Source organism: Pan troglodytes, chromosome 8, assembly GCF_028858775.2.
Source record: "Pan troglodytes isolate AG18354 chromosome 8, NHGRI_mPanTro3-v2.0_pri, whole genome shotgun sequence".
NCBI lineage: Eukaryota > Metazoa > Chordata > Mammalia > Primates > Hominidae > Pan > Pan troglodytes.
This window is the reverse complement of record NC_072406.2, coordinates 134,175,675-134,198,770: the sequence shown is the minus strand read 5'-3', so window position 1 is coordinate 134,198,770 and position 23,096 is coordinate 134,175,675. Positions and strand designations below refer to the sequence as shown.

Below are 23,096 nucleotides of genomic sequence, written 5' to 3'. Positions count from 1 at the left end.
CAATTAGATATGGAAAACTCAGCTTTTAGAAAACCACTCACCTATGCGACTGACTTCTAAAAATCAGGCTGGGAATCACCTTTGAAACTGACCACACATTCCCGTGGGAATTTTTTCATTTAAGTACCTGTCAGTGTGGAGCTCTTCTGGAGCCAAATGTTGCAGCTTCGGGTCGCAAGTTTCGTCAGGCTCTGGAGGTGAGGAGACGCACACCTTCCCATCCCCAGCTGGAATGGGGTGCTCAGGCCCTGGCTGCTCCTTAGCCTGCTGGGGCCTGGCTGGGCTGTCCCCATGAAGGGCAGCTGTACCCTCCATCCCCGGAGCCTTGTCAGAGCAGGCTGGGTCCTGACAGCTTCCTGGCAGCGCCAAGTCACCTGCCACAACGGAGAATGTCCTCGTAGTACCTGCTTCAGGCAGATCACCGGACGCACATGCCTGTGTCTCAGCTGTGCTCAGGGTGATGTCACCCTCTGCTTCCCCAGCAGCGCCTGCCACCTTGCCAGACTCCAGGGGAGTGTCTGCCACTTCTCCAGTTGGTGGTGCAGGGGTGCTCTGGTTGCCCAGGGCATTTCGATATTCCAAGATGCCAGCAGTGACTCCGGGTCTCCTTTCTCCCCCAAGCATGTCAAGGGTCCAGGGCTCACTGCTGGCCTCAGGCACAGTCAAAACCTCCCTCTGGGGAGAAGGGGCACAGGTGGACCTTGGCACATGTCCTGGAACCCCTGTGTGAGCAAAGTCCCCGGGACCATCTTCTCCATGTGGACTGTCGCAGGCAGATGTTTCCCGGTGCTGCTTTCCAGAAGAAATTCTGTCTTGGGCCACGGCCTCTTCTCCATGGCTATGGGGAGCCACCTGGAAGGCAGCAGCTCTCTCCACAGGGAGCTCCTGAGTAGCTGCTGGTGAAGGAAGACCTGAAGCTAATTCCTGCCTGCTCCTCTCCAGCTGTGAGTAAGCCTGGCCTTCCAGGCCTGGCCAGGCTGCCCCAGGCCCCTCTGGCCTCTCGTCTTCCCTCAGTGTGGGTGGCACACCTGCCATCTCCTTCCCCACACCGGCACCTGGCAAGTTCTGCTCCCAGGTCAGCCCTGCTGGACCCAGAAGCTTGTCTGAAGCTGGATCCTGCAGAGCCAGATGGGAAATCTCAGCCTCTCCAGCCAACTGTTGCTTCTTCTCCACCTGGAGTCGAGCAGGAGGTGCAGGGAGAAGGGCGACATCCACTCCTGGAGGCCCATCTAGAAGCTTCTCTGGGCCCAATGGCCTGGTGAGGTCTTTACCCACTGCACTCCTCCCAGCTCCTGCCTTTTCTCCAGGTGTGGTCAGGGCTCCGAACACAGGCTTCTCGAAGATCTTGGCAATGTGCTCCCTGAAGTCTGGGAAGCCAGTGAGGGTGGCGATTTGCTCAGAGCTTGTGTCCACACCACCTGATGTGCCCTGCTTTGGGTCCTGGGAAGGCTCTCCCATCCTCTCCATGCTGCCCTCTGTCTCTCCTGCTGCATCACCTGCCATGCCCTCCTCGCTGGCCTTGGCACCTGCACCTGGAGCTGTTGCTGCTTTCTCTTCCCCTGTTGCCTGCTTGCCCTCGGCCAGAAGTGGCATCCGGTCCAGGCATGGCATGGAGTCCACAGGTCCCTCAGTGGTTCTGGCTTTGGGACTACCACTGGTGGCTTGCACTGCAGAGATTTCCCCACCTGCAGCTCCTGGTTGCAAGAGGGGGGCGAGGGAGCCAGCAAACAGCTTCAAGGAGGCAGCATTTTCCAAGGCAAGCGGGGGCTCCCCTACAGGACAGGGGCTTTCGCCAGGAGCTCTGGGGCCTGCAGAGGAAACAGCTTTCACTCCACTGTCTTCTGCTCCTTTCTGGGCAGCACTGTCGACATGCAGGTAAGGGGTGTCAGGAGCAGCCACTTCTGGTGGCCCAGACAGCAGGAGCTCCTTTGGGTCTGGGACAGCCTGATGTGTAGAAAAATCCATGGTGCTCCTGGGAATCCCACCCAGCTCTCTGGCTGGCAGCAAGGCATCCTGGCAGCTGGCCATGGGGTGCTCAGCTTGGCAGGACTCACGTAGGGCAGAGGTAGAAGCTTCCTCCCCGGAGGTAAGGCAGTGCTCAGTCTGAAGGACGCCACAACTCAAAGTAGCTTCTCCAGGTTTCTCCGGAGCCTGCTGCTTTCCTGGGTCTCCTGCACCAGCGCTGCCACCAGTCTCAGCAGCCCCGGCTTCACCACCTTGCTCCCCAGCTGATGGGAAACTTGCAAGAAGCTTTGGGGCCTCTGCATCCGAAGTGGCCCGGCACTCCATTTTCTGCTGCGGGGCCGGCACTGGTTGCTGCCTGCCTTCCTGGGTTTCATCACATGCCTCTGTCTCTGGGGCATCCTGGGTGGGTGTGACTCCAGGGCTGGCGGGCGCCAGGGCTGGCAGGCAGGGAACTGCATCCAGGAGAGCTACTGAGTCAGGCTGGCAAGGTGGGGCCTCCCCTGTGTTTCCACTTGCCATCTCCCTCTTACTCAAGCCCCAGAGTGGGGAACAACCATCAGCTGCTTCAGAAGCTCCTGGATGCCTTTGACATGCTTCTTCATGCTGGCTGCCTTCTTCCAAGGCATCAGCCAACGCCTGTTGAGACTTGTTTGGCCCCTGCCCAGTGCAGCAAGTTTCCTTTCTGCTGAAGTTCCCTGCAAGAGAAAAGTCTTTTAAGACATCTGCTGCTGGAGGCGAGACCCTCGAGGACTGACCATCACCGCATGCTCCCTCTGGCCGCTTCTCCCCTAGTGCAGGCAACTTCTGTCTCATTGGTGCTGACAATTCTGACTCTTCTGTCAGAGAACTCTCCCAAACCATGTCAGTGGGAGATGAAGTTGGAGTATCAGACAGGGTGCCTTTGGGGAGCTGACTTTGAAGTTCTGATCCCAAAGCCTGCTCCTGTCCTCCATGAGTGGGCAAGTTCTTATCTTCCTGAGGTTCCACAGATACATGGATTTGGGAAGAATCTGCTCCCTGGTCCTTAAAACCTGGATGGCTTGGAGAAGTCTCTTTCCCATTTTCAGGTGGCTGGGCCTGCTCCTTGAGCACGTCAAAGATGGATGCCTCTGGGTGTGCCTGGGATGGCTGGAGATGCTTCTCAGAAGACAGTAGGGGCCACTCGGATGCAGCTCCTCTTATCCAGCCTTCCCCCGGGCAGGATGGGATTCCCTGCTGATCTTGGTCCAGGATGAGTGCCGTGAGCCCCAGGTCTGCTGCCAAGTTCTCCCCCTGGGGGGGATGTGGCACTCCAGCATGAAATTCCTGTCTCGACACATCACACCCCGGCCCGTGGGGTTGATCTGGGGACGTCAGCAAGCCCTCCCCATCACAGCTGCCCATCTTCCTTATTTCCGATGTGCTCTCACCTTCCTGGGCTTTGGGTGCAACCTCTGCAACAGGAGTTGGTGGAAAATCTGATTTCTCTGGTTCTAAAGTCAGGAAAGACTCCATTCTTCCCAATCCTTCCCTGCTCTGAAGGGTGTCAGGACATTTGGGCTGCAATCCTGACCCCTCCCAGATGGCTCCTTTGGGAACAGTGGGCTCACCAGCTCCATCTGGCACAGGGGGCAGGACGGGGTCCTCCTCACCCAGCTTGTGTGGTAGGCCAGATGCATCAGCCTCTGCTGTCTGAGAGTGGGGCCCGTCCGTGTGCCCAGCACCCCCCTTTCTGGGTGGCCGTGCTGAGTGTGAGCTGGGATGGTCTCTGCTCTCTGCATCACTGCTTGGCTTTGAAAGCTCATCTTTGCCTACTTCTGGATCACGCTTGCTGCTGAAAGCCTGAGAGTCCTCTCCTTGCAGGTTCCCCCGGTCTCCACCGTCAGGTGGCTCTGGGGCTTCCTCCTTTCCTCCAGGGCTGTCACCAGGTGATCTGCTTCCTTCTTTAGCCGCGGCTGGGCTTGTGGAATCTTCATGGGCCTTGGCTCCATCCGTTGGCCCCAGTGGCCCTCTGGCACTTTCACTTCGGGCATTGGGAAGAGGAGGGGGTGGTGCTCCTTGTTGGACCTCATGGCTTTGCTCCGTGTTCGAGTGCTCTCCCCTCTCCTGGGGTGATGGGGCAGGAACCTCTCCAGGGTCCCCTTCTGGATGCTCTCCCTTGCTTCCAAGATCTGACACCTGCCTCTCCAGTCCCACCAACCCAGCATCCACCACCTCTTTGGCTGCATCTGCAGAAACTGGCATCCCAGCTTTGGAAACTGATTCCCTGGATGATGATCTGGGTTCTTCTACAGCAATAGGAATCTGAGCAGCTGGGAATGAAGTGAGGCTTGAAGCTGGATGTGCTTCCTCAGTCGGAGTGAGCAGGGAAGGTTCAGGGCTCACAAGCAAACCCCCTTCGGGCTGGCCGCCTGCTGCCACACAGACAACTTGATTGGGCTCGGTTCCTCGCATCCCTGTCTGTGGGTGACCCTGAACATCACTGGTGTCCAGAGCCTCCTTCCCAGAGCCCCCAGCCTCTGGCACCAGGGCAGGACTTGGCAAGCCCCAGGGCAGCTCCGCGTGTGGCAGATATGCTCCCACTGGCTGCTGGCAGCTCTCCTGGGAAGCGGCATTCACTTCTGCTTCTGGGGCAGCCCCTGAATTGCTCCTAGGGAGATGGCAGGCCCTGAGGAATTCCAAGTCATCTGTAAAATACTGAGGCGGCACCTCCCCTTGGCCTTTTTCTCTGTCTGAGGCTCTTGGGGCTGGATCTTGTGGGATCGGGGCCATGGGTTTTAGTGGGGACTTCTCCAAGACCGCTGAGCTTTCTGTCCCCTGCTGGGCTGCAGCAGGGGCCTCAGGGGCCACTTGCACAGAAGCCACCCCCTGCCTGGACTCTGCAGGGGGAAAGCCACCTGCAGCCTCTTTCCCTTGGGACTCAAAACCACCAGGCTGGTCCCCCTCTCCACACAGCGGTGCCTTCATTGGCTCTCTGAGGGGTACTGGCGACATTCCAGGTGACTGGTCGATGCCACTGGAGAAGGAGAAGGAGGACTTCTGTCCTTCTTCCTTTGTCTCTCTCTCTCTTCCAGCACTGGGGATGGCAGCAATCTCTTGGTATGGAGTAGAGCTGTCCCTCTCAGCGGGAAATGCTGCCGCGATGTCTCCTGGGGCATTTGGGGCAGGTTCCCTCCTGGGAGACTGAGTCTGAGGACCATCTTCAGGTGCCGCTGCTGGACTTGCCAAGCAACCTTCCGGGGGAAACTCGGCAAAGGGCATGGAGGACGAGGGGGGCTCTCGCTCCTGGGACGGTGGTGGGCTGGGCAGCAAAGAACCTTCTGGCTCCCTGGCTCCCTGTGGGTCCTTCCTTGGCTCAGTCACCTCTGGGGACACAAGGCATGGATCCAGGCTGGCAGAACTCTCAGAAGCGGTGCAGAAGCCTCCAAGCCCAACGCTGCCAATGCTGAAAACATTTAATGTTTCATTGGTTATCATGGATGCCAAGGACAGAGCCACACTGCAGGCAGGTCACCCCCCAACCCACCCCCACAAAAGGGCACCAAGTGCCCTAACCACAGACACAGCATCCTCATGCAGCTCATTCCTCTCTGTGAGAGCCCCCTGCACTCCTCCCATAACCATTATGCATGCCCTCGTTTCCCCCAAAAACCACTGCAGGGTATCTCAAACACTCAGTGTGGGCCTTCCATGCTGGTCAGCAGTGAATAGAGAAATGTGGCAACTCATTTATAATAGTATAAAATGTGGGAAACCCAAAAAGGTTTTGTTTGTTTGTTTGTTTGAGACAGGGTCTTGCCCTGTCACCCAGGCTGAGGTGCAGTGGCACAATGATAGCTTACTGCAGCTTCGGCCTCCTCGGCTCAAGCAATCCTCCCACCTCAACCTCCCAAGTAGCTGGGACCACAGGTTTGCACCACCACACCCAGCTAATTTTTAAATTTTTTGTAGAGATGGGGTCTTGCTATGTTGCTCAGGCTGGTCTCAAACTCAAGCAATTTTCCCACCTCAGCCTCCCAAAGTGCTGGAATTATAGGCGTGAGCCACCGTGCTGACAACTCAGAAAGTTGTTAATAAGAGTAAATCATGATAGGGGATTTGAACCAGTCCTGTGAAGATTACAGGCAGGTCTCCAGCACCCCCGGGGATCCTTAGATGTTCAGGAAAAAGCACAAGTTGGCAAAGCCAGGCTTTGAAATAAAGAGCGATTCCTGATAATAGTTAACTTGATTCTTCACATTTAACAGGTGAGACAGGGACAGGCATAACCCCAAAATCATTTATATTTGGCTATGGAATTTCAGCACGTGACCTATGTATAACTCTTGGGAGCTGAATCACCTTCATACCCATATTTGTCTTAACTTGAACACTTATCTGAGTGATGTGTGGCGAAAAAAAGTGAAACACTCAGGGAACTTGGGGGAACTTGGCTCTGAATTTTGAACTTGCTACAGATAACTAACTGTCCAGTTATTATAAAATGGCTTATTACATGATGTATTTGGACTATGTTGCTCAATTCTACACAGTTTTAATGCTGTGTGGTTTTTTTTTTTTTTTTTTTTTTTTGAGATGGAGTCTCACTCTGTCGCCCAGGCTGGGGTGCAGTGGTGCGATCTCGGCTCACTGCAAGCTCTGCCTCCTGGGTTCACGCCATTCTCCTGCCTCAGCCTCCCGGGTAGCTGGGGACTGCAGACGCCCGCCACCACGCCCAGCTAATTTTTTTTTTTTTTTTGTAGTTTTAGTAGAGATGGGGTTTCACCATGTTAGCCAGGATGGTCTCGATCTCCTGACCTCGTGATCTGCCCGCCTCAGCCTCCCAAAGTGCTGGGATTACAGGCGTGAGCCACTGCGCCTAGTCAATGCTGTGCAATTTTTAATTTTAAAAATAATATGTGGCCAACACAAAGTTTGGAAAACGTAGGAAAAAAAAATCAGAAAAAATACTGCTACATGCTTGCCACTTTCAGAGTTCTAGTGAATTTCCTGATTTTTCCTACACAATTGTTTGGGGGTACAATTCTTGTTATTTTTACATAATTGTGATTCTATATACTTGTTATGATCATATATATTCTAGTAACAAGAGAAATTCCTCAAGACAAAGTTAACATAAGTATGGTTTTTCTAAAGCTTTTACCATTTTCTTTAAAGTTATTATAGGGGAAATATCAAAGGAAAATTTATGGAATCTTTTTGTAACTGTTTGTTACATGCACACATATTCACATACACATAAGCCCACAGCGTTCTGGAGGGGGCTAGTGGAAAGATTCTCCTCTCAATGTCCGCTACCAAAATTCCAGTTTTCCACACCAGGCAGTGCACATGCATTCATACATGAGGGATGCATACAGTGAGGTGGTGAAGTGCATTACTGTTAAATTTTTAAAATGTGTGCTATGAGCTGAACTGTGCCCCCCTCAAATCCATATGTTGAAGCCCTAACCCCCAATGTGACTGTATTTGGAGACAGGCACTTTAAGGAGGCAGCTGGGATTAAGTGAAGTTATAGTAGTGAGGCCCTAATCTGATAGGACTGGTGTTCTCTATAAGAAGAGGAAGAGGCCGGGTGCGTGGCTCACACCTGTAATCCCAACATTTTGGGAGGCTGAGGCAGGCAGATCGCTTGAGCTCAGGTGTTCAAGACCAGCCTGGGCAACATGGCAAAACTCCATCTCTAAAAAGAAATATAAAAATCAACTGGGCATGGTGGTGCACACCTGTAGTCCCAGCTACTCAGGAGGCTGACGTGGGAGGATCACTTGAGTGCCGGAGGTTGAGGCTGCAGTGAGCTGAGAACATGTCACTGCACTCCAGCCTGGGCAACAGAGTGAGACTCTGTCTCAAAACAAAAAAACAAAAAAAAAAAAAAAAGGAAAGGAAGAGACACCAGGAATGCAGATACACAAAGGAAAAGCTATGTGAGAACACAAAGAGCAGGTGTCTTCTGCAAGCTGGGAAGAAAGGCCTCACCAGAAACCAACTCCACCAGCACCCTGACCAGGACTTCCAGCCTCCAGAACCAGGAGAAAATACATTTCTGTATTTTAAGTCACTCAAGTTGTGGTGTTCTCTTATGGCAGCCCGAGCAGACTAATACCATAGACAGGTGGGTATTTACTGTCCCATCCTTTCAACATTTTTGAGGTTTCAATTTTTCCAAAACAAAAAGCTGGGAAAATAATAACAGATGAAATTCACTAGGCCTCAGTGCTTTGTGTGGATTATCTCATTTAGCCCTGCCAACAGCTGTGCAAGGTGGGTACCACCCATGCCATTTGCAGATGAGAACCCTGGAGAACAGAGGCTAAGCATGGGTCTCAACGTGGACATCTGATTCCACTGGACACAATCTTCTTATTCACTCTGCTATGCAGAATAAATAAAAACTTCCAAGGAAGGCAAGAGCGTCTTCCCCCAGCCCCATTCCAGCCTCTCTGTCCTGCTCCTCACCTCTGAAGTACACGCGGCGTCATTTGACATCCCTGAAGGAGGCATGTACATAGCACCACCCCTGCACTCATCTTTATCTAACGCCTGTTCCTGCACATAGGTCATGGGAATGGTGCCTGAGGACCCAAAAGAGAGCTGGCTACTGTCTCAACCAGATTTGCATTTTCTGACCCAAAAGCAGAGCTGAGTAGGCCAAAAAAGAGAAAACTCAGAGGGTAAATTATATAAAACCCTCCGATTCACAAATGGTCACGGAAGACAGATGGGCCCATGGAGAGCCCTGGCCTGAGCGGGCTGACATCTGGAAAACTACTTGGGGTTTGGATAAAGTGTCTTGGCCTGGCTTTCTGGAAAGCACCAGGTCCAGAACGAAACCCGATGCCTCCTCCCCCTCCCTTCGCTGCTCAGCATCTGGACCTGGCAATTTTCCTTGTAACAAGCACTTTACATTTCATTATGTCCCACCCATTAACTGAAGTCAAACAGTTTAGTATGTGATAAGAGTAATGGTGTGTAATTCAGAAATGAAGTGCTCCTATTTATGTCGGCTTTATCAAGCTGGAAATAAACGAAGCCACTTTCTTGTCCATGCCTCTGACAGGAACTGCTAACTTAGGAAAGAATGTGGCTTCCCTTCAGGCTGGCTGAAGTCGTTACCATCTGGAACAAGATGATAAATTCTATTTTGGCATCTTGTAAACTTGTGCGGTCTTATCAGAAAGCAACCAGGAACAAATTTTCCATGGAGTATGGGACACACAACAACTCCTCCCAAATAAGAACCCAGACATTGGTTTATTTAGCATAAGCTGGGCACCAGCAATCTCTTTGATTATTCATCAGAAGTAATTTTTAAAGCCAGATTAAAGCTGCTCACCAGGAGCAGATCTGCCTAAGGGCAGGAAAAATTCTAAGAACTGATCTGTTGAGGGCTGTGCATTAATTGAAGCTTATATAATATCCTTTTATGCTTCGAGATTGAGTTGAAATGTGTGGGATAGAGGCTCTGCTCAGAATCCACAGGCCAGCACCCCGAATGGAAGCCTTTCACCCTTGGGGGGCACTGCCTCTGTGTGGAGGTCAGGGAGGGCCCAGGGACTAGAGCCTCCATCACAGACCAGATTTCCACAGCACGGTGAAGGGAGAAGCATGGGCAGGGGCTGGCAGGGGGTCATCTGCCACAACCAAGATCTGAGCAGATGATGGGGATGCAGATGGGTTCTTAAATGCATAGTTCTGGAAACACACACACATGCAATGCTTAAAGGGAGGAAGGAGGCCAGCTACAGAAAACACAAACATGGCCCCTGCACGACCAGGTTTTCAGGAGCCGGCAAAACCATAAAGCAAAACCTTAAAGATGGAGAGTTGCCATGTACTAAACACTGACTCAGGCCAGACCCTCTGGGCACTTTTTTTTTTTTTTTTTTTTTTTTTTTGGAGATGGAGTCTCGCTCTGTCGCCCAGGCTGGAGTGCAGTGGCACAATCTCAGCTTACTGCAACCTCCACCTCCTGAGTTCAAGCAATTCTCCTGCCTCAGTCTCCCGAGTGGCCTGGACTACAGGCGTGCACCACCATGCCCGGCTAATTTTTGTATTTTTAGTAGAGATGGGATTTCACCATATTGGCCAGGCTGGTCTCTAACTCCTGACCTCAGGTGATCTGCCCGCCTCGGCCTCCCAAAGTGTTGGGATTACAGGAGTGAGCCACTGAGCCTGGCCTGGGCACTTTTCAGTTACGATTGCACTTAATCCACACAACAGCCTGGTAGAGGGGTGGCCCCATTGTATACACAAGGACATTTTCCCGAAGAAGTTCAAGACAGGACCCAGGGTCAAAGAGCCGGTGACGCAAAGCAAGATTGAGCCCTGTGGCGCTGCCTCCCGTTGCCTTGTACTGGCTGCCTGCACCAGCCTCTCACCGAACAAGTGCAGCATTCCCTTCTCCCATCCTCTCTGGCCCCCTTCATTCTGTTCTGCCAGCTGTGGCCAGACCAACAGCTTAGAAATCAAAGTCTGCTCCTGTCACCCCACTGTGGCTTCGCTTTGCTCTCAGTTGTGGCCCCAACCTCCCTTTCCTGCCTCATTCCGCATGAAGCTCCCCAGCCATGCATCTGCCTGGAGCCTGCAGCCCTCTGCTCCCCACCAGGTTGCAGCTTCACTCTTCGCTTCTCAGGGTAGCCTCCCTGGCCTGGGCTCCCAGATCAGTTTCTTTCACAGGCCCACCTAGTGCTAGTCATGGTTCCCATCACTATGGTTGGTGACTGTTTTCCCTATTGGAGTGTAATGGAGGCCAGGCCCTAGTCTCCTTTCAATATCATATCCCTGGTGCCTGGCATATAACAAACAATAAAATGTTGTTGATATATGAATGTACGAGTGAGTGCAAGGATGGATGGCTAGAAGGATGGACAGAAACAACTGAACCCAAATCAAGGATACTAAATATACAGAGATGCACCCAAATCGTGGTTGTTTCACTAGAAGATTATGAACATTCTTTTTTTTTTTTTTTTTTTTTGAGACAGAGTCTCACTCTGTCACCCAGGCTGGAGTGCAGTGGTGCAATCTCTGCTCACTGCAACCTCCGCCTCCTGGGTTCAGGCAATTCTCATGTCTCAGCCTCCCAAGTGGCTGGGATTACAGGCCTTTGCCACCACGCCCAGCTAATTTTCATATTTTTAGTAGAGATAGGGTTTTGTTATGTTGGCCAGGCTGGTCTCAAACTCCTGAGCTCAAGTGATCCATCCGCCTTAGCCTCCTAAAGTGCTCGGATTATAGACATGAGCCACCGCACCCGGCCCAGATCATGAACATTCTTTTCTTCCATCAAGCATAGCGTTCCAGTAATTCATTAGTCCAAACCCCTCATTTTACAAATGAGGAAACTGAGGCCCAGAAAAGGCAAAGTACTTTTTTTTTTTTAATACTTCTGTGAAACAAAATTAAGGCAGCACTTCTCAATCACACACCTCTACGCTCACTGGTAGGTCTAATGTGTCAGGGCATGCACTGCAAGTAATTTGTGACTAATTATAAAGCACTAAAGCCTGTGAATGATTTGTTATTTTCATAAATTACTATAATTCAAAAGATTAGAAGATTTCCTAACATAACATCATCACTGTTACTCGTTGCATTCCGGTGTGCCTTCTGGAAAAGGAAAGCCAGGGTAGAATGAAAGCCAGTGGGTTAGTGCAATGGATTGAATGAATGTTTTCCCCTTCAAACTCCCGCTGAAACTTAATCCCCAAACTTAATCATGTTGAAAGGTGGGGGCCTTTAAGAGGTGAAGGTGATTGGGTTGTGAAGGCCCTGCCCTCAGGAATAGGTTAATCCATTCATGGATTACTGGGTTATCATGGTGGCTTTATGCAAAGAGGAAGGGAGACTTGAGCTAGTATGCTCATTTCTTTTACCAGTGATGTCCTGCGCCACCTCATAACTCTACAGAAGCCCCACCAGCAAGAAGGCCCTCACCAGGAGCAGCCCCTTGCCCTTGGACTTCTCAGCCTCCATAACTGTAAGAAATCAATGCTAGGTGCAGTGGCTCACGCCTGTAATCCCACCACTTTGGGAGGCCGAGGTGGGCGGACCACCTGAGATCAGGAGTTCAAGACCAGCCTGGCCAACATGGTGAAACCCTGTCTCTACTAAAAATAAAAAAATACAAAAATTGTGGTGGCAGGCGCCTGTAATCCCAGCTACTTGGGAGGCTGAAGCAGGAGGATTGCTTGACTCCAGGAGGCGGAGGCTGCCATGAGCTGACATCATGCCACTGCACTCCAGCCTTGGGCAACAGAGCAAGACCCTGTCTCAACAATAAAAAAAAGAAATCAATTATTTTTCTTTATAAATGCTCCAGTTTCAGGTATTCTGCGATAAGCAACAGAACACAGACTAAGACTGACTAGCCTCTGAGAACTGCCAACTCAAATAAATGTTAACAGAGGCAGCAGCTGTGGTGGAGATGAGAGGATTCAAGGACTGAAAGGTGATCCCCAGCTCCCCACATTCCTGCCTGGGCCCTCAAATTAGAGACTTTCCCAACACTTCTGAGTTCTCAGTGAAGTATGATGCTTCTGCCATATTCTTTGCCCCCTTATGGTCACGTCCATTGGAGGAGATTTCTCCGAGTGGTGATATGGGGAGAGCCAGCCCCCGTGAGTCCAGTTTCCCCATGGGTGGGGTTAAGGTGTTCGAGGTCATTGAGATGAACTACCACAATGCAGCCCCTTCTCCTCTCGCAGCTATTTGCCACGTGACGAGCTCCCTGGGGCCAGCCTTCCCCATCCTTCATGGCATCTGCACTGATGCAGCTTGGGACTTGGTGGGGAAGGGTGGTTCGGGGGTAAGTATGAGGATTCCGGTTTTGGCATCCTGCAGCCTAACCTTGCCATTGATACTGCTGACTTTCTTTCTTTCTTTCTTTCTTTTGGCAGCAAGATTTATTGTGAAGAGTGAAAGAACAAAGCTTCCACAGCGTGGAAAGGGACCCGAGCGGGTTGCCCTACACTGTTGACTTTCTTATCTTTCTCTGACTGTGGCATCTATTTCATAATTTAGAGTCTGGTGGAAAGGGTTGCGATTAATTAGCTCCCCAAACCCCACCAACATTTAGGATGTCCAAAGTGCTCTATTTCCTCACACATTCTGAGGGCTTGTCAAGATCTGAATTGGCCCATGGGATATGTTGTGCGAATGACTTCTTCAGGAGAAGGAAGGCTGAGACCATGCCCAAAGAAAGGAAATGAAACTCCAGAAGGTTTTCAGTCCTACCTGACATGAAATCAGAATAAAACCAGTTAATTCAGGGACCACGTAGATCTTCACAGTGACACAGATAAGCTTCTGCAGTCACCTAGTCAATTCACTGTCTTTATTCCTGTCCTCGGCTTTGCATATTTTTCTCTCCATCAATCATAAGTCTGGTAGGCAAGGTGCTGTGTGGTTGTGAATGGTCAGAATTCTCTCCAGCACTCTATTCCCTGTATTTGACCCACTCCCAACTTTCTCTTTTTTCCCTTTTCCATCCCAAGCTGAAAAGACTGCTTAAGAAACAGTCCCCTCAAGAACTTCAGTGACTGAGCCAACTCTGATAGGTCATTCTGCATCAATTATTCATGGCTAACAAAAGTTACATAGGAAATGTCCTCCATAGTTTACAACTCTATGAAGGGCTTTTAAAAACCAAACTCAGTGCTTCTAATATATGACTGCTAGGTGTGTAAGAATGAAGCTTCCTAGGCCGGGCACAGTGGGTCATACCTATAATCCCAGCACTTTGGGAGGCCGAGGCAGGTGGATCACCTGAGGTCAGGAGTTCAAGACAGCCTGGTTAACATGGTAAAACTCTGTCTCTACTAAAAATACAAAAATTAGCTGGGCATGTTGGCAGGCACCTGTAGTCCCAGCTACTCAGGAGGCTGAGGCAGGAGAATCGCTTGAACTTGGGAGGCAGAGGTTGCTGTGAGCCAAGATCACGCCACTGCATTCCAGCCTGGGCAACAGAGCGATACTCCGTCTCAAAAAAAAAAAAAAGATGCCGGGTGCTGTGACTTACGCCTGTAATCCCAGCACTTTGGGAGGCCGAGGTGGGCAGATCGCAAGGTCAGGAGATCCAGACCATCCTGGCTAACATGGTGAAACCCCGTCTCTATAAAACATACAAAAAAATTAGCCGGGCATGGTGGCGGGTGCCTGTAGTCCCAGCTACTCGGGAGGCAGAGGCAGGAGAATGGTGTGAACCCAGGAGGCGGAGTTTGCAGTAAGCCGAGATTGCGCCACTGCAGTCCAGCCCGGCTGACAAAGCGAGACCCTATCTCAAAAAACATTAAAAAAAAAGAATGAAGCTTCCTCTGTCCAAGGAATGTGGGAAGCACTAGGTGAAGTGCGGTTAAACAAGCTTTTCTACCGCAGGACTTCTCAGAGCCTTTGAGAAACCACTGTGCCTCGTGAGTCAACAAGAAGATACACATACACTGTTTCCCAAATTTGTTTCTTGGAAACCTTCCGTTGCCTTTTTCTCAGTAGAGCTTTTAGTAGGATGATGGGCCACAGAATACACTGTGGAAAGCACAGCCTTACATTAAAAGAAGAATTGGTAAGGACATTTCAGATGCCCTTGAGAGGATGACATGGATAGTTTCCAAAACACACTGTTCACCTCTCACCTCTCACCTCTCACCTCTCCCAGGTGGGATCTGCTTGTCAACCAGGAAGATGTGAACTGCTCTTTTGTGTCTCAGAGCAAAAGCCAAATCAGGTCTCTGAACACACGGAGTTCTCAAACCTTCCCAAGGTAGGATGTCTCCTTCCCCGTCTCCATGGTGAGACCCCCTGCTCCCCTTCCCGGGGCTGCATGCCACTCCCCAGGCCCTGTGTACAGACACTCTCTCAGTACCTGCCATGGCCTCTTGATTTGGATCCCCCCAAGGTTAGAGTGAGCTCATCTCATGTATGTGTGTGTGTGTGTGTATATATATATACATATATATATATATTTTTTTTTTTTTTTTTGAGACAGAGTCTGTCACCCAGGCTGGAGTGCAATGGCGTGATCTTGGCTCACTGCAAGCTCCGCCTCCTGGGTTCAAGCGATTCTCCTGCCTCAGCCTACCTAGCAGCTGGGACTACAGGCCCGCGCCACCACGCCTGGCTAATTTTTTGTATTTTTAGTAGAGTCAGGGTTTCACCATGTTGGCCAGGATGGTCTCCATCTCCTGACCTCATGATCTGCCCTCCTTGGCCTCCCAAAGTGCTGGGATTACGCGTGAGCCGCCACGCCCGGCCCTCATTTATATTTTTATGTCTTAGTCTAGCACTGGGTCTACGCTCTGTTGAATGAGTGACTGAATGATGGCATACATAAATAAGTGAAGAAATACATATTTTTAAACTGACAGTTGTATTGGCACGACAACTGCTCACGTAGGTTGACACCTGCACCGTGGGAGGCATCACCTATTCCAGAGACTTTGGAAAAGGAATTTATATTCTAACTGATCCATGCTGAAGAAAGAATTCTAATGTTAATAGGAGAGAAAAACTGCCATGTCTTAACAGTGATAACATAGTAATTCACAGAGAAAGACACCTCCTCAGAAACTTCTTTGCAACCCTAGCACACTGTGTCCACTCCACACACATGGTCCTAACTTGTCCAAACAACCCTCCCCACAGAAGCCTGGGAGCCCACTGACCTTGGCAGGACAGCCAGACTTGGCTTTGTATTTTTAACCCAGTTTTATCTTCGCTGTGCTCATTCTTCAATAGAAAACAAACAAACAAACAAAACAAGTAAGTGATGCTTGAGCAATCCAGGCAATAGATGACTGAAAAATATGTGTAGGTTCTAAAGAGTTACTGGGGAGCTGGGCACGGTGGCTCACGCCTGTAATCCCAGCACTTTGGGAGACCAAGGCAAGCGGATCACAAGGTCAGGAGATTGAGACCATCCTGGTTAACTAAAATACAAAAGTTAGCCGGGCATAGTGGCAGGCGCCTGTAGTCCCAGCTACTCGGAAGGTTGAGGCAGGAGAATGGTGTGAACCCGAGAGGAGGAGGTTGCAGTGAGCTGAGATTGCGCCACTGCACTCCAACCTGAGCAACAGAGTGAGACTCCATCTCAAAAAAAAAAAAAAAAGAGTTACTGGGGAGATCAACATGTGTATGCGGATGTGGATTAAACCCCAAAGTATCCTACATAAGTCATATGAACTTTTTTTTTTTTTTGAGACAGAGTCTCACTCTGTTGCCCAGGCTGGAGTGCAGTGGCGCAATCTCGATTTACTGCAACCTCCACCTTCTGGGTTCAAGCATTTCTCGTGCCTCAGCCTCCTGAGTAGCTGGGATTACAGGTGCCCATCACCACGCCCAGGTCACTTTTTTTTTTTTTTGTATTTTTAGTAGAGACAGGGTTTTCCCATGTTGGCCAGCCTGGTCTCGAACTCTTGACCTCAGATGATCCACCTGCCTCGGCCTCCCAAAGTGCTGGGATTACAGGAGTGAGCCACTGTGCCTGGCCTCATACGAGCTTCTGTATGACTTCAAGGTCAGGTGCCACTCCATTCCTGAGAATCCATTATCCAGCATAGTGTGGGGATGGGGACAGGCAACTGAATTTCAAAGAAAATTCGAAAACTATCTTTTAACCAATTTTTTTCAGCAACCCTCTCCTGCGGTCCTAAAAGTCAACAGAATGACCCCATTTTGTGATTCCCAGACTGGCTGCTGGAAGGGGCTACTGCTGGGTTGTTGCACACCAGTACTCCCCATAGCCAGAATGAACTTGGCTTTCACATCTGTCTGTTGTCCTTCAAACGTGTCTAGATAAAGTCATGCCAATAACATTCTGATATAATAATTTCTGATCATTCAGACTTTTCTTAATGATCAAATACCAAAAATAAAACTACTATCCCATTAGAGAAAATACCTGTTTTTAATCACAATAAAGATCTTTAAAACTTGAATAAGCCCAAATCAAGGGATTTGGTAGAATATTTACCTGAGTATAAACATTTTCTTAATTTTAAGTTAAGCCCTTGCTAGTGCTTCATGGAAAAATGCAAATGAGAGTTTTGCTTGTATAGCTAGATTCTGGTGGTGTTTTTATGTTATTTTGACACCATGAGGATATTTTGAACAACAAAGAGTGGTAAACGTATTTTTGTTATATCCCTTTTTTTTTTCCAGACAGGGTCTTCCTCTGCTGCCCAGGCTGGAATACAGTGGCGAAATCTCAGCTCATTGCCACCTCTGCCTCCAGGCTCAAGTGATTCTCCCACCTCAGCCTCCCGAGTAGCTGGGGCTACAGGCATGCATTACCACACCTGGCTAATTTCTTTTTTTTTTTTTTTTTGAGACGGAATTTTGCTCTTCTTGCCCAGGCTGGAGTGCAATGGCGAGATCTCAGCTCACTGCAACCTCTACCTCCCGAGTTCAAGTGATTCTCCTGCCTCAGCCTCCCAAGTAGCTGGGATTACAGGCATGTGCCAACACGCCCAGCTAATTTTGTATTTTTAGTAGAAACGGGGTTTCTCCATGTTGGTCAGGCTGGTCTCCAACTCCCGACCTCAGGTGATCTGCCCGCCTTAGCCTCCAAAATGCTGGGATTACAGGCGTCAGCCACCGTGCCTGGCCCAAACCTGGCTAATTTTCTTATGCTTTGTAGAGACAGGATTTTGCCATGTTTCCCAGGCTGGTCTCAAACTCCTGAGCTCAAGCAATCAGCCCACCTCAGTCTCCCAAACTGCTAGGATTATAGGCATGAGCCACCATGCCCAGTCTATATCCCTTCTTGATAAGACTCCTAGCATTAATTAAAATCATTTTCCTGCCACAGTAAACATTGTACAAAACAGGGAACATAGTGGAAATGTCTCTTGATGACTGAAAGTCTTTCAGAGAATTTGGGGCATTCTCTGACGCATAAGATGTTACCGGTGTTACCTGTCTCAGACTGAGCTCTTATGTCCTGAGCTCAAAAATGTGATGAAGGGTTTCTTTTTAGAATAAATCCTGATTGCCAGTCTATTTTGTTGAGATCGTCTCTCTGTAATCCCATTAATCTAAACGGGGGAAAAAAGTGGATGAGTCAACATTACTGGGCGCCAAGCTGGCTCAATGTCAAAGACATAAAGATCATCCAGCTTCCTTCCCAGCATTAACACAGCTGCAGAGACGAGTTTGGGAAGATTAACCACTGTCAAAGTTGGCATTTGAGGTCACAGCAAGACACAGGGGAGACTGCAAGTGTCGGTGATACAAGGAGCTCTTGAAGGGAGAAGAGAAACAACTTTGCCCGCGGCATCTTGTCTCTTATTCTTTTTGTCTAGAAGGGTCTCCCTACCTCTTCCAAAATAAATGCCAGGTGTTTTGCTGCATTCCCATTTAAAACCCAAGAAAGCAACTTGATACGGTGGCTTTTCAATGTTTTCAGAGAGCCTAAGTTGGAAAATGTCATATGAGGAATTATTAACTACAAGAAGGGTTGGGCTAATGGAGGATTAGCTGCTAAGGAAGACAGAGGAAAGGAGGAGCAGGAATCCTGGAGATAGAAGAAAACAATGGGGGCCAGGCGCGGTGGCTCACACCTGTAATCCCAGCACTTTGGGAGGCCAAGGCAGGTGGATCATGAGGTCAGGAGATCAAGACCATCCTGGCTAACACGGTGAAACCCCGTCTCTACTAAAAAATATAAAAAATTAGCCGGGCGTAGTGGCGGGCACCTGTAGTCCCAGCTACTTGGGAGGCTGAGGCAGGAGAATGGTGTGAATCTGGGAGGTGGAGATTGTAGTGAGCCAAGATGGCGCCACTGCACTCCAGGCTGGGCGACAGAGCGAGACTCCGTCTCAAATAAAATAAAATAAAATAAAATAAACAATGAGGTGAGGTAAGCCTTGCTGTTGCCCCCACTGAAGGTCTGGAGAAAGCGGCACAGAGAAGGGGGTTCCAGGTGGAGCCCAACAGTCGCCCTGACTTGAGATGAAGCTGTGTATCTGGGGAGACCGAGGCAGCTGCAGTTCCCAGGGTAGAATACTAGAGAGGGGAGGACTGAACGGAGAGAACCCCAGAGACGGGCAAAGTACTGATCGGCATGTGCAGGTGTGGAAACCCCCTAAGGTAAGGTACAGAACACCTGAAAGGTTGGGCCGGCGCGGGGCCTCACGCCTGTAATCCCAGCACTTTGGGAGGCTGAGGCGGGTGGATCACGAGGTGAGGAGTTCGAGACCAGCCTAGCCAATATGGTGAAACCTCGTCTCTACTAAAAATACAAAAATAGGCCGGGTGTGGTGGCGCGCATCTGTAGTCCTAGCTACTCAGGAGGCTGAGACAGGAGAATCACTTGAACCCGGAAAGCGGAGGTTGCAGTGGCCCGAGATCGCACCACTGCACTCCAGCCTGGGCGACACCGTGAGACTCCATCTCAAAAAAAAAAAAAGGTTTCGGAGGAGCAATCCTCACAGCTCACACAGAGCTGGGAATAATTCCTGTTCCCACCGGCCAGAGTGGAGTACCTCATCACTCGTAAGGCATCTGCTGAGCACAAAGGCAGGTTTTGCCTCAGTAGTGGGGAAGATTAATCCTCACCTAAACACTGCTCTCGTTCCATCTAATGAAGCGAGATGCAGAGGATTAAGTTGTTCCAAATAACTTAACTGCATCCCAGAGCAAAGTTCAATAGCATTTATAGGAATACGAAAATATCCAGAACCCAAAAAGCTTAAAGTCCACAGTGTCCAGCCTGCGAGCAGGGAAATGTGACCCATAACAAAGAAAAAAAATCACATAATTTGTCTTGAACCCAGAAATTACACAGATAATAGAATTACTATAAAAAGGCTTTTTTTCCAGAATTATAACTATTCCGTATGTTCAGGAGGCTAGAGGGAAGACCGAGTATGTCAAGCACAGAGGAAAGATGTAAAAAAGACCCAAATGAAACTTGTAGAGATGAAAACTGCGATGTCTAAAATAAAAAACCCACTGGGTGAAATTAATGACAGGTTAGCCACTGCAGAGAAAAAGATTAGTGAACTTCAAGATATAGCAATAAAAATGTTCTAAAATGAAACACAGAGAGAATTAAGACTGAAAGAAATAACAACAACAACAAAAAAGCATCAGTGAGCTGTGAGACAAATTCAAGTAACCAAATATATGTGTAGAGTTCCCCACAGGAGGAGGGGAGATACAAAATATTTGAAGAACTGATGACTGAAAAATCTCCAAATATGATGTAAACTATTAACCAACATATCCAACAATCTCAACTAATGCCAAACATAAGAAACAGCGAGGGCCGGTGTTCAGGGCAGTGGCTCATGCCTATAATCCCAGCATTTTGGGAGGCCAAGGCGGGTGGATCACTTGAGGTCAGGAGTTTGAGACCAGCCTGGCCAACATGGTGAAACCCCATCTCTACTAACATACAAAAATTAGCCAGGTGTGGTGGCATACGCCTATAATTCCAGCTACTTGGGAGGCTGAGGCAGGAGAATTGCTTGAACCTGGGAGGCAGAGGTTGCAGTGAGCCGAGATCAGGCCACTGCACTCCAGCCTGGGTGACAGAGTAAGACTGTGTCTAAAAAAAAAAAAAACAAAAAACCCAGAAACAGTGAAAAACCTACACCACCAAGGCATATCGTAACCAAACTGCTTCAAACCAGTGAAAAAGTGAAAAATATTAAAAGTAGCCAGCGAAAAAAAGAACAAAGGTAAGAATTTTGTTGGAAATAATGAAAGCCAGAATACAGAAATAATATCTTTAAAGTGTTGAAAGAAAAAAACTGCCTACCTAGAAATCTTTGCCCAGACAAAATATTTTTCTAAACCAGGTGAAATAAAGATTTTTCCAGACATACAAAAGCTAAAAGAATAACCCCTAGCAGACCTACATTTCAGGAAATGTTAAAGGAAGACCTTCAAGCAAAAAGAAAAGAATACAAAATGGTAATCAGGATCTACACAACAGAATAAAGAACACCCAGAAAATGGTAACTATGCAAGTAAATACAGTCTCTTTTTCCTTGTTACTTAAATCTCTTTTAAAAGATAATTGGCTGATTAAAGCACAAATAATATGTATTATGGGATGTGTAGCTTATATATAAAGACCAAATAGAACAAAGTCTGAAACAGAAGAAATGGAAGCATATTGTTGTAAGCCTCTTCTAATAAATGTAAAATGATATAATCATTGTGAAAGTAGATTGTGAGATATTAAAGATGTATACTGTACTTCTTAAAGCAACCACTAAAATAACACAAATAGTTGTAGCTAATAAAATCATCCAAAAGAAGGCAAAAAAGGAGGAAAAATGGAATAAGACTATAGATTTAAACCAACCATATTAATAATCACAATAAATGTGAATGTTATAAACACTCCAGTTAAAAGCTACAGATTTTTAGGCCAGGCACGGTGGCTTATGCCTATAATCCCAACACTTTGGGAGGCCGAGGCAGGCAGCTCACTTGAGGTCAGGAGTTTGAGACCAGTCTGGCCAACATGGTGAAACCCCATCTCTACTGAAAATACAAAAATTAAGCTGGGCGCGGTGGCTCACGCCTCTAATCCCAGCACTTCGGGAGGCCAAGGCGGGTGGATCACAAGGTTAGGGGTTCGAGACCACCCTGACCAACATGGTAAAACCCGTTTTCTACTAAAAATACAAAAATTAGCTGGGTGTGGTGGTGCACGCCTGTAATCCCAGCTACTCAGGAGGCTGAGGCAGGAGAATCACTTGCACCTGGGAGGTGGAGGTTGCAGTAAGCTGAGACTGTGCCACTGTACTCCAGCCTGTGCGACAGAGACTCTGTCTCAAAAAAAAAAAAAATAGCTGGGCATGGTGGCAGGCCCCTGTAGTCCCAGCTACTTGGGGGGCTAAGGCAGGAGAATCACTTGAACCTGGGAGGTGGAGGCTGCAGTGAGCCAAGATCACACCATTGCACTGGTGTGATAGAGCAGCCTGGGTGATAGAGTGAGACCCTGTCTCAAAAAAAAAAAAAGTATAGATTTTCAGAGTGCATTAATAAAACAAGATCCAACTCTATGCTGCCTACAATATAGGTACTTAAATTTTTTTAAAGCACAAATAGGCTAAATGTAAAACAATGGAAGAAGGGGAAGATGCACTATGCAGACACTAATCAGGCTGTTGTGTCTGTATTATTTAAGACAAAGTAGACTTTGCAGCAAAAAATATTACAGGCATAAAGAACATAATGTTATAATGATAGAGGATTCAATTTATCCATATAAATTCTAAAATTTTATACATTCTAAAATAAACATTAAAAATTCTAAAAATTTTTATCAAATAACAGAGCTTCAAAACACAAGAAGCAAAAACTGGTAGAACTGAAAGGAGTAATGGACAAATCCACAATTATAGTCTGGTATTTCCAAACCCCTCTCTCAATAATTGAACAAGTGGATAGAAAATCAGTGTGGATACAGATGACGTGAACAACACTATGACCAACTTGACTTAATTAACACTTTTTTAACACCATCCAATAATAGCAAAATAACATTTTTTTCAAGTACAGATGGAACAAGTACAAGGGAGACCATATTCTGTGCATAAATTTGAGATGATTCAAATTATACAAAGTATCTTATCTGGCTACAATGAAATTAAATTAGAAATCAATAACAGAAAGATATCTGGAAAATCCCCAACTATTTGGAAACAATAAGACATTTCTGAATAGTCCATGAGTAAAAGAAGAAAGAAAGACGGAAATTGTAAAGTATTTGAACAGAATGAAAATGAAAACAGAAATATCAAAATGTGTGGGACGCAGTTAAAACAGGCCTCCGAGTGACATTTATAGCACTAAAATGCCTATATTTTAATAAGGTCTCAAATCAATGATGCCAGCTTCTCAGCTAAGAAACTACAGAGACACTGGTCAAACAACAATGTGATTATACCTAATACTACTGAACTGTACACTTAGAAACGGTTAAGATGGTAAATTTTATGTTCTGCTCTTTTACCACAATAAAAAAAAATTTAAAAATCAACAACTATCCGTGTATAAAATAAGCCAGAGAGCAAAGCATACATACTATTTGCTTCCATTTATATAGAGTTCAAAACCAATCAATGGTGATAGAAGTCAGAATAGTTGTTACTCTTGGGCAGGGGTATTGACTGGGAAGGAACGAGAGAGAACAA

At 48.1% G+C, this 23,096-nt stretch overlaps 1 protein-coding gene across 18 annotated transcripts in view; it reads right to left on the bottom strand.

Moving 5' to 3' along the window:
* TACC2 (transforming acidic coiled-coil containing protein 2) overlaps positions 1-23,096 on the bottom strand; it is a 258,017-nt gene that overhangs the window by 164,529 nt on the left and 70,392 nt on the right. For all 18 annotated transcript variants that reach the window (XR_010147040.1, XM_063782189.1, XM_054660567.2 and 15 more), the window contains one exon: positions 128-5,389. Coding sequence is in view for 17 of the 18 variants with exons in the window: in XM_063782189.1 (XP_063638259.1) it covers positions 128-5,389 (5,262 nt within the window). In the remaining variant the exon portion in view is untranslated. The remainder of the gene's footprint in view (positions 1-127; positions 5,390-23,096) is intronic.